General features: G+C 32.6%; 1 protein-coding gene across 2 annotated transcripts; it reads left to right on the top strand.

The window, feature by feature from the left end:
• Positions 1 to 561: 561 nt before the first annotated feature.
• On the top strand, positions 562 to 3992 carry LOC149544590 (putative phospholipid hydroperoxide glutathione peroxidase). Of its 2 annotated transcripts, XM_089795198.1 has the most exons (7): positions 562 to 829; positions 916 to 1078; positions 1198 to 1274; positions 1500 to 1561; positions 3058 to 3176; positions 3335 to 3502; positions 3692 to 3992. In XM_089795198.1, the coding sequence occupies exons 2-7, from the start codon at positions 1025 to 1027 to the stop codon at positions 3722 to 3724; spliced, it is 513 nt and encodes a 170-aa protein (XP_089651324.1). In that variant the 5' UTR covers positions 562 to 829; positions 916 to 1024; the 3' UTR covers positions 3725 to 3992. The 2 variants fall into 2 exon arrangements, with proteins under 2 accessions (XP_089651324.1, XP_089651323.1); XM_089795197.1 differs by lacking the exon at positions 562 to 829 and having other exon boundaries at positions 893 to 1078.
• Positions 3993 to 11794: the final 7802 nt, after the last annotated feature.

Below are 11794 nucleotides of genomic sequence, written 5' to 3'. Positions count from 1 at the left end.
TTGTCCTAAATTTTATTCAAAATCCTTATCACAAGCTTTGACACAAATGAATGATTATCCTTGTCATGTGCATACTCCTCAACATATAAACTAAAATTTTCATTTAAAATTACAAAAATTACTTTAGAGCAAACTAAAAGAAAACATATAAAATTTAGTAGATTTGAGATCTATGGACGTAGTCATTCTCTTGACATTGGTACTATGAGTTGGCACAACTAAATAATTAGTAGAAATGAGATCTATAGAACTAGTTTAGATATATACTTAAAAGATTCATTTTAGAATCACATAAAAATCTTAACATTTAAAAAAAACTTACATTGACAATTTATTTTTTTCATAATAATATATAAAACATATAATAAAACCATAATCTACATTTAATTAATACTACCTATGTATATAGATTTTCAAACATAAATTATCTCAATACTTATCATTCCTGGCAATTTTTTGAAAATAATTATTTATAAACTGATTAATTTTTTAAAATGAAAATTATGTCAAATTATTTCTGTAAGTAATTTTATAAAATTATTTGATCATCAAACAAGAAACGAACGGGGGCCCTCAAATAAATTGCAATTTTCACAATCCATTGGTCTCTCATCAAACCACCTCCACCTCTCTACATTCTACAGGGTACCAAAATGAAGCCTTCGATTCGGCTTCATAAACGTTCACACAACAAAAGGTCAAAAAGGTGGCTTGCAATCTCCTTGCCCCCAAATTCAAATCCGACATTCTAGATCTCAAATTGCCGGACAAGAGTCGACGCTTCCCACGACTGTGACGTGCCAACCGAATACCCTTTCACATTTACTAGGTAATGTATCAAAACCTCTCACCGTTCTTCTATATAAACCCATAAACCATTTCAGCGAATCTCACAACTTTCACTCTTTGGCTCAGTGTTACAGTAAACGATCTATACGGTGTCTATTCAGGAAGATCCAGTAACAAAACTTATCCATTCGGATTTAGGTCCTTTTTGTTTATTTCAAATCCCAAATTTTCTACCATGGGTGGCAATTCATCAGAAGGGAATGCCAATGTCTATGATTTTACAGTCAAGGTACGCTCAGATTCCACCTTGTACTATTAAATTAGAAATTGCTATCATGGTTTTTGTAACCCTGGGTTTTAAATTGCATGCGAAAGGCATACCCTTATGTCAGTAATGTGTTATTGCAGGACATCAGGGGTAACGATGTGGATCTTAGCGTTTACAAGGGCAAGGCTCTACTTATTGTCAATGTTGCTTCTGAATGGTATTTGCCCCTCAATTTTGTCAATAGGGTTTTGTTTTGTATATGCTGTTTTTGTTTTCGTGTTGTTTTGTTTTCTTTTCTGTATAAATGCTTCTGATTGGAATATAAAACATTGCTGGGCAGTTTGGGAAATTGGGTGACTGCCACACCTTCATTGGTATATTTTTTAGTTGTCCCAATATCAAATTTTTGATGATCGATGGTTGTTAATTTTTGTTTTGCCAGTGGATTAACTACCTCTAACTACAAGGAGATGAATGAATTGTATGCGAAGTACAAGGAGCAAGGTGATTCTCCAGAATATACTTTTCCTCTCTTTAACTTTTCTGCATTAGCTATATGTTCAATGGGAACTTCGGGGGCCATTAAATCTCATGAATTTGGATTAATTTATTTAAGATGCTGTAGTGAAATTCTTACGTTATGGGGTCAATTACATGGGCTTTTTAGGGATATGTTTCTTCCTAAATGCGTACATTCTGAATGTGTATGTGACATGTCTTGCAAGTGTTGCTAGTGATTCAAAAATTTCATCTAGAATGCTGTTCAAACACTGAGCATAACCTGGGGAAAGTTCATATAATGCAAATTCTACGTGACGGAATTATGCAAAGATTGATCCAGAACCGGAAGTTTGATCTCCTAGAGTTTTTCATTCATGGGTCTTTATAAGATCCTTCTTTTTAGTATCACCTTTGTGGGAGGACTGATTTATATGGAGTTTTTCAATACCTTTGCACCTCAAACACCGAGCATAAACTGGGAAAAGTTCATAGAATGCTGTTGAATGCATATAGATCTAAGAAAAACAGCGTGCCTCATTCTTTAACAAAAATTCCGTTGAATGCATATAGATTATCAGCAATTAGTCTTTTGAAATGTGCTGGAAAATAAGTCCCCAAAATTCGTTCTTACCCTTCACCTTGGTGCTCGTATCTCCTGACATTACTCCTTAAGGTCATGTGAATCATTGTAGATCGATGCTAGGAAATATGATGTCATTTGAAACATTGAACTACATTGCATTCAAATTTGTTTTCACCGTAGAAATGACTTTTTAGAATGATTTTCAACTTGTAGAAGAAAATGGAGTTGCTTTATCTTGAGATCATAATCAAGAATTCAATGGAATCTACTTACTCTTGATTAAGTTCGTGAATAGCTTATCAGTCATTGATTTCTCTTATATTTGATCTTGAAAGCCATTTATAACATTGAGTTCGGTTTTTGTTTTCACTATAGAAATGAATTTTCAGGGATGATTATTAAATTGTAAATGAAAATGATGAAATTGCTTTGTCTTGAGAACACAGTCAAGAATTCAATGGAATCTACTTACACTTCATTAAATTCATCAATAGCTATTACTCGTTAATTTCTCTTAAATTGGATATTAGACATTTATTTATCATCTTTATATTTTTTTAACACTATTACTCATTAATTGCTTTATGTTGATATCATAATCAAGAACTCAATGGAATCTACTTACTCTTGATTAAGTTCTCTTATTTTGGATCTCAAAAGCCATTTGAAACATTGAATTCAATGTTTTTTTTCACTATAGAAATGAATTTTCATGGATGACTATTAAATTGTAGAAGAAAATGATGAAATTGCTTTGGCTTTAGAACATAATGAAGAATTCAATGTAATCTGCTTACACTTAAATTCATCAATAGCTATTACTGGGTAATTTCTCTTAAATTGAATTTCAAACATTTAGTTATCATATTTATATTTTTTTTTAACAATGTACAGTTTGCTGGACAACTTTTTGCAGGACTAGAAATACTGGCCTTCCCATGTAATCAATTTGCCGGGCAGGAACCAGGTAACAATGAGCAGATTGCAGAAGTGGCATGTACTCGTTTTAAAGCAGAATTTCCAATATTTGACAAGGTTAGCATATTACTCCCATTTTGTTATTTCCATGGTTATTTTGTTTAGTTGTTGATATCAATTCATTTTTCATATAAGAATCAATCTTGTCATAACTATAGCTTATCTCGTATGCTTACTGGAATTTTTAATATTTATATTGCATTTCTGCGGTGTAGGTTGAGGTCAATGGTAATAATGCAGCTCCTATCTATAAGTTCTTGAAATCGAGCAAAGGTGGCTTTTTGGGTGACAATATTAAGTGGAATTTTACCAAGTTTCTGGTGGACAAAGATGGAAATGTGGTTGATCGATATGCTCCAACAACTTCCCCACTGAGTATTGAAGTACTTAACAACCCCTCCTTTTTAGTTTCATAGCTTCTATCTCTACTTTTTTATTATATTTAGTTGTTTGGGCCCCTGTTGCGTGTCAATCATAACAACAGTAAGAACCTATTTCTGAACAGCGAATGTTTGATGTGGTAATAAGCATGCCTCAAGAGAGACACTAATATTTTCAATTTTTGTTTGCAGAAAGATATCAAGAAGATCCTAGGAACTGCCTGATCCTTCAGAAGCAAAACCTTACAGCCTTTCTGTAGAATCCACATAGAGCTAAGGAATAAGATCCAGAAAACCATATTGATATGTTTCTGATTACAGAACAGGGCTGTAGCTGAAGATGTTAGGAATTTCCGAGTTGTAGCGGCTTAGAATTTTTTTTAAGTAGTGCTATAATTCTTATTTCTTTCACATGGTTTGAACTATACCATAAATAAGGGTTGTATTTTAAATCCCATAATATATTTCCTCAGCAAAAGAGCAATTTAATTTCTCTAGCATCACATGCAATCTAAATAAGGGTTGTTAACTTGTTTTTCCAGTCCCATCATATATTTTCTTAGAAGAAGAGCAATTTGATATATCAAGGATCCCAAGAAATTTTGTTTTGTAGTTTCCTCAACTGGTAAAGATGTTTATCGTGCTTATAAGATTAATTATTTGCAAGTTGTCCATCGATTTTTCTCAGCATATTGTGTGCTTGTCAACTACTTTTTGTTGAATGAGACAGGATGCAAGATGCCCTGTTTTATTTTTGTCTTACATTCTCATTGCGAAGATTTTTTTTGTCTATGAATAATGGAAGCACATACAAACAATTGGCACCTGGAAAGGAGGGAACACTTTTAAAGGGTACAAGGAAATATGGGCAATAGGAGAGCTTATTTCATCGGACTGGTAAATGGCAGAACTTGATCTTTCAGGAATTATGTGAAATCTCATACATATGGTTGATTCTATTGAGTCCATACCAAATTTGCAAAGGAAGTGGCTATCCAGCAAACTAAAACATAAAATATATAAGGAGAGTTTGAAAAGAAAACTAAGTGTCCCCTTGGTAAGATATGCGTTTAGTTTGCTGTTTAGACGTTGCCAAATTAGCACATCTGCAAGTCAATGAAGTGTGATGTCTTATCATAAGACATAAAAAAGATATTTGATGGTTGGGATTTACAAATTGAAGGATCAAAAGGATGCAATCTTAGAACTTATTTGATAAACGCTTCATGCATTTGATTAAAAGTATTAGAAACAAATCACAATATCAAAATATGAGCGTCAATAGCAGCGAGGTTAAAATATATTGTAGTAAGGATTATTAGAAAACATATTTTAAATGCCAAGTTTGAGAAAATTCACAAACAAATCTACCAGAACCAAAATCATTGTATGCATCTAAGTTTACCAATTTCAGTTCAGCGTTGGCTTGTAGAATCTATTGTACTTAGCCTAACGTTGGTAGCACCCATTCTAGAGCTTGTAACACAACTCTGCACAAGTTTTACTTCTAATCCATGCCTACCCCATATCTAATTTTCCCTCTGTATAATTCCTTGCGCCTTAAAGCTCAATGGGGACTATTTGAGAGATTTATAGGAATTTTTTTTTTTCAATTTGGGCTGGAGAATAGAATCTTCAAGTGTAGGGTCGTGCTTTTTGTGTTTAGCTTTGCTATTTTATTTGATGTGTATTTATTTTGCAACATCAGTTGGAGTGAAAAAAACACTTGATTGAATTGGAACGGTCGTTTCTGTAGCCCCAAGCTAGTTTTGAATGGTAGTTGACGAACCCCGGAATGTCTTTGTCATGTTGAGCTGGTTCCTCTACATGTGATGGGGTTTCCGTTTGTGTGCATACACCCAATGATATTCATCCCATCTGTGATGCTTTACCTTCATAGTTTACCAGTTTTGTCCTCTTTGGTAAGGCTAACTAATTGTTGTGGAGGTTCTGAATAAGTTATGATCTATGGTCTCTTTGGATAGTTTGTTTACTCTTCTGATTGATGGGCATAGCAAACCACAAAACCTAGCCATCACACGACCCATACAAGGAGGATCCTCTTATAACATACTAATTATACCCATTCAACCCTTGCCATGTCTAAAATGATATGGTCAGTTAGCAATTTTACCGGAGTAACGCTGATACGAACTACTGCATTGTTAAGATTCCCAATATTATTCACCTAATGTCCCTCAAATTTTCTGACGGTGAATTCTTGAAAATATCACTAAGAAATAGGGTAGGCTGACCCTAGAATCAGTGGTCTATAAAATCACTTATTTTAGCTAATGAATGCTTTAATGCAATAACATCAGAATGCAGTATAGCAGACCATAGGATTCAGAGTAATAACACCAAGGCATACATCCACCAACAGATCAAAAGAGTCATATATACGAGTCACATGGCACAAGCGTTTGAGTGGAAAAATCCTAGAAGGGAAAATAATTCTATTAAGCCTCACCGACCAAATCTCGCTTATAACAAGGGCATTACATCAAACTTGTGAATTAAAACACGCATGTATCCGAAGTTACTCTGTTTCAATACAAATTACTGATTACACTGCTTTGTGCCTCTGCAACAATAAACATATCGATGTAACACACTGTCTCCATGTTTGAATATAACAATAAACGTGTAATTAATAGACTCCTCCAATCTTCATTCTATGTCTGCAAAAGAGGAAGAGCGCTTGTTTCAAAACAATAACAAGTCATCAGGCAAGGGTTTTGCTTTAATTACAACAACTTCATGTTATTGATGCAACATTATTTTCAATTCTTAAATCATATCTTCATTATGAATGGAGAACTCATATATTAATCTTTTTAATTCTCAACCATTAACTTTCCATTGAGTAGATATTTTCACTATAAAATCTCTGAGCAATTTGCAGAATTTGTTACCTGATAACTACCTGTCAAGATTAGAGAAACTAGCTATTAAATTTTGACCTTAGACATAAAGACCACTCTAACAATTAGTATTATTAACATTCAAAATTTTGATGTTTATATTAAATTTCCTCTCACTGTTAACTAAAGTTTCTTTCATACATTGCTCTGTTCCTTTTTTCATTGAATGAAACAAAATAATACAAATTTACATAAAGCTGAAGTTCAGCAACAAGAATTTTGCAATAACTGATTCATAATCAGCTCTGCTCTTGTTGCTATGATAATAGGATCCAAAACCTTATTTCAAAAAACACATAAGTCAACTGCATTGTTCCCAAAACTATAGCTCGATTTTCCTCCCATGCTTCTTTTCACTTTTAACATATAATGGCAGTCTTAGTATCAATGCATTTGTTCAAGCAATGATGAAGTTGTGATAACAAAACATCAACTTACCACACAACAATGACAACATTGATAATACACAAATAATTCACATCTCAATATTATTATTATAAATTCTTACTTTCCCTTTAGTCCTTCACTCTTCAATACTTGAATAAATATTCACAAACTACAAGCTTGATTTGCTATATGGTTTTGAAACATCTTTGTTGACATCAATGAAAACCGATACCAACAAACTATCCCTTTGGGATTGATGTCAACAACCATAATATTTGCATTACATTTCCCATGTCTAAATACAAAAGATTTTCATGTTTTCAAACATCATTCTTTGCACTAACAAAAAGTCTTTAAGTCTGCACTATGTTACACTTCTATGTCTTGCACTTATGGCACTTCTACAAACACACAAGTTTTACATCAATCAATCAAACTTTGTTAGCTATGTGTACAAGTGCAACATACCACACAACAACTAGAGAATTGATGATACATGACTAATTCATATCTATATCTTATTATCACTTCTTACTTTTCCTCTAGTCCACTCTTTAACTCTTGAAGAAATATTTCATAGACTACAAGACTGATTTGCAATATGATTTTGTAATATTTTTGTATCTCTATTGACATCAATGTCAAATTGATAGCAACAAACTCTTCCTTTGGGATTGATATCAACAACCACAATAATTGCATTCTATCACACTTATCCAAATACAAAAGATTTTCACGTTGTCAAACATTATTCTTTGCATTGACACAAAGTCTTCAAGTTTGCACTATATTACACTTCTATGTCTTGGACTTCTGGCACATTTGCAAATATGCAAGTTCTACATCAATCAATCAAACATTGTTAGATATATGTACATGTGCAATATACCACACAACAATGAGAGCATTAATAATACACAACTAATTCATATCTCAATCTTATTATAACTTCCTACTTTCCCTTTAGTCCTTCACTTTTTAGACTTTGAAATATTTCACAAACTACAAGACTTATTTATAATATGGTTTTGAAACATCCTTGTATCTCTGTTGACATCAATGGAAAATCGATACCAAAGCATTCCCATTATTTGTACTATGGGATTGATGTCAACAACCATGGTAATTGCATTATACCAGCCCCTATCCAAATACAAAAGATTTCCATGTTTACAAACATCATTCTTTGCACTGACATAAAGTCCTCAAGTTTACACTGTATTACACTTATACATCTTGGACTTATGGCACTTCTGAAAATACATGTCCTACACCAATCAATTAAACATTGTTAGCTATATGTACAAGTGCAACCTCTTGCACACACAAAATTTCTTGTCATATACAAATCAAACCTCAACAACTTCAATTATTAATACTGATTTGCAACAAAACCCCTCTAACTTAAACTTCAAGTAACATGACAAGAATCAATAGAAACAACGTGAACACGAAATTGTACTTAGTTACTATCCTTATCTCCCTCTTTGACATCAATGATAATGAGTGGGAAATGAGGTTTTAGAAAAACAAAAATAAAACAACTATATGCTCCTAAACCATACAACTAGTAAATGAATTAGTGAATAGAGGAGAAGGGTAAGACACCCAACCTCTATCTCAACCTTCCAAAGACCCCTTTTCCAAGGGTTTGGTAAAAATATCAACAACTTGATTTGAAGTAGAAACATGATTCACAACAACTATGTCTTCCAACACTTTCTCTCTCAAGAAATGATATCTAATGCCAATGTGCATTTTTCTTGAGTGCATAACTAAACTTTTAGAGAGGTTGATTCACTAATGTTATCACACAAGATATGAATTGGTGTAGGCACTTGCACTTTTATATCTAAAAGTGTTTACATTATCCAAAGTATGTGTGTACAACATGAGGTAGCAAATTGTACGCAATGAAAACATGGTTAAAGGGGGAGATGAAATGCAAGGTATTGTTTAGTTTTTCTTAATGCATAGTTCAGAAGGAAAATGCCCCATTAGGCTCAACGTTATTTTCAAATGCTAAGTGGGACATTGATTATGATTAAGAATGAAATGAATTTGAGAAAAAATGAACTAATGATGTATGATAGAAGACTAAATGAGAAAATATAGGTAGTTTTGGGAAATACAAATTGACAAAAAAGTAACAAGAAGTTGTAATGACCTAAAATACTAATCTAAGAACTTTATCAATCCATCAATTTGAATTAAATGAAGAGGATTTTCTAGGTAACCCATGTTCTCAGGAACATAAAGCCTAGGGTGTCTTGTACCTAAGGGTTTTGCTTGAAACTTTCACAAAGAATTTCACAAATCATGTAACTTTTGGATTAAGTCCCAATAGTTGTGTCACTTGTTCTTGCAAATAAAAATGAGGAAAAAGGTTGTGAAAAGGGGTTTGCCTTGGTCAAACCCCTATTTGGGATTCAACCTTGAAAATGAAATGAGATAGCATACAATAAAGTATATGTATGGTAAATATTAGATCTACCTTATAAACACCTGCATGACCAAATATTGAGATCATGTACATATTCATGAAGATGTTAGTATGCTACTTGAATTGTAGTTGTTGACATTGGAATGTAGAAGGGAATCAAAGATGACTTCACAAATAAATGAATCTATGAATGTCACTTCTAGATATAAAATTTTGTTATTCTTGACCGAACACTTATGAAATAAGAATGCATATGGATGGCCAAATGATCTTCTTTCTTGATTAAGGACCTCTCTACTTGGCCATCATGGGAGAGAAGCTTTCTACAATGAAGAAGATTGGATTCAAAATTCCTTGGATGCTTGGAGAGATGTAGATATTTGATGCTTGCCTTCAAATATTGAATTCACTAATTGCTTGATGAGCATTCATGGTTTATCAATTCTTTCTTATGTTTACCAAAATAAGGAAAGATGGGGTGTTTATATGCCCCTCACATATTTTTGGATTCAAAATTAAGCCACACCAACCATGCAATCTAATTTCTCACCAAAACACCAAATAGGGCCATAATTCAAATTTGGGCCCAAACCTAAGGGAACACCTAGGAACATAACACCCAAGGCACTATGTACCCATAAGAAATTAACAGAAATGAAATGTGGAACTAGAAATATAGGGTAGATGCTAGAACATGGGGAGATAGATAGTTGGATCAAGCATAGTGAATATAAAATCTCAAAATCATTAAAACCTAAATTTGTAGAATAGCATATTTAGCCCTCACTTTAGTGGGAGTATGAGACAACCTCAAGCTCATGGTAAAATAGATTAATGTATTGGAAAAAGTTTTATCAAGGTCAAGGAGACAAGGAAACACTAAGCCCCCCAAGTGACTTAGGTCCCAATCAAATCTAAAACTAAAATAAAAGAGACAATAGTTGTGTGTGTGTGTGTGTGTAAACAAAATGGATAAATCTTTGTTAGAGTAATAAGGCATTTTCTTATTAACTCTAGTTTGCTTAAGCTAAATTTTAGGCATATAATAATTAATTCTTTTATTGATTATTATCATGCAACATAGTTTTGTTTCATATTTTGGTTTTGATCTCCTTATTGCTCTCTTTTTTAATTAGTACTTTTTGATTGAATAGCAATTTCTATTTTGCACATCAAGAATGTATTATCTCTTATGGATCTGTGAATTCTAGCCTTCATAGCTTTGCTCCTCTCTTTCTGTGATAGGCATTTGCATGTAGTGATTCTTGGGAGTTATAGGTTGAGCTTCCCTCAGTTTTACCATGGTATCAAAGCTCCAGACTTTCATGCCCCTATTCTCTTCATGAGAGATTTGGAAGTTGTTTTCAGATTTCTATTTTTCAAAAGCTTTTTTATTGGATCTAAGGGGACTTTTATTTCAAGATACTTTGTGCTCAAACAAACATCACCATTGAGCTCAAAATGTACAAAATCCCCCATTTCCATATTAAATTTATCCCATTTGGACATAGTTGCAGTCTGAGGAAAAAAGAATTACACCTAGGTCATATGACATGGGCACACAAATCAAGAATGATAATTTTTAATTATTAAAAAAAATTGTAGAGACATTGGTTTTTGTTTATTTTTTACAAAAAAATTCTTTGTTTGCCCTTTATTAAAAGATGCATGCTAGCAATTATTTTTACAAAAATAACAAAGGAGGGGATTTTTTGTGTTGGGCCCCGTACCTATTGACACACACAAGTTGTCAACTCTGTTGTATATGGGCCTCACGCATGCAAGTTGTTAGCTCTATTGTATATGGGCCTTAGGCCTCACACTTCTATCACCATACAAGGTGGACGTCTCTCAATCCCACACACCGCTGGCGCTGGTTATGGTGCAACATATTGGCATCGATTACAATGCAACTTATTTGCACCCATCGACTGTCATGATTCATCCCTGAAATGCCATACATCTATTTTTGACATACATAGGACTATCAAATCTGGACCGCCCAAAATTACTATCAATTTTTTAATAAATTTACAAAATCGTCTTGTATGGAAAAAATGAGTACTTGAAAAAATATTTAGAATATATATATTTTATGGTCTTTTTATTATCATTATGTTTATATTATTGTAAATTTTAGATTTTCTGTGTTTTTAGATCAATAAGCCGAGATAGTTATTATATGTTGTGATTAATTATTATTTATTAAGTCGAGTAGGTTTGAACCCTAGACCTCTTCGATAAGAGGCTCACAATTTACCATTGTGTTGTAGGCTCTTGCCTAAATTTTAGATTTTTTGAAGTATATCATATTAAAATATATATTTTTCATTTTAGAAATTTAAAAGTTTTTAGATGAACTTTTGTTATTATGATTTTAGATAAAATAAAATAAAAACTTTGCAAATAAAAAGTTCATGTGTAAATTTTTTATTGATTTTAAATTTTGAGAATATACTAATAAAATCTATGTTTTTTAGTTTGTATAAGTAAAATGTCTTCAAGAAATTGTTTATATATAAAATATTTTTAAATATTTTT

The sequence above is a fragment of the Cupressus sempervirens genome, chromosome 8 (assembly GCF_028749045.1).
Source record: "Cupressus sempervirens isolate cs-2001-9-10 chromosome 8, ASM2874904v1, whole genome shotgun sequence".
In the NCBI taxonomy this organism is placed as follows: Eukaryota; Viridiplantae; Streptophyta; class Pinopsida; order Cupressales; family Cupressaceae; genus Cupressus; species Cupressus sempervirens.
This window is presented reverse-complemented; position numbering and strand designations above follow the sequence as displayed.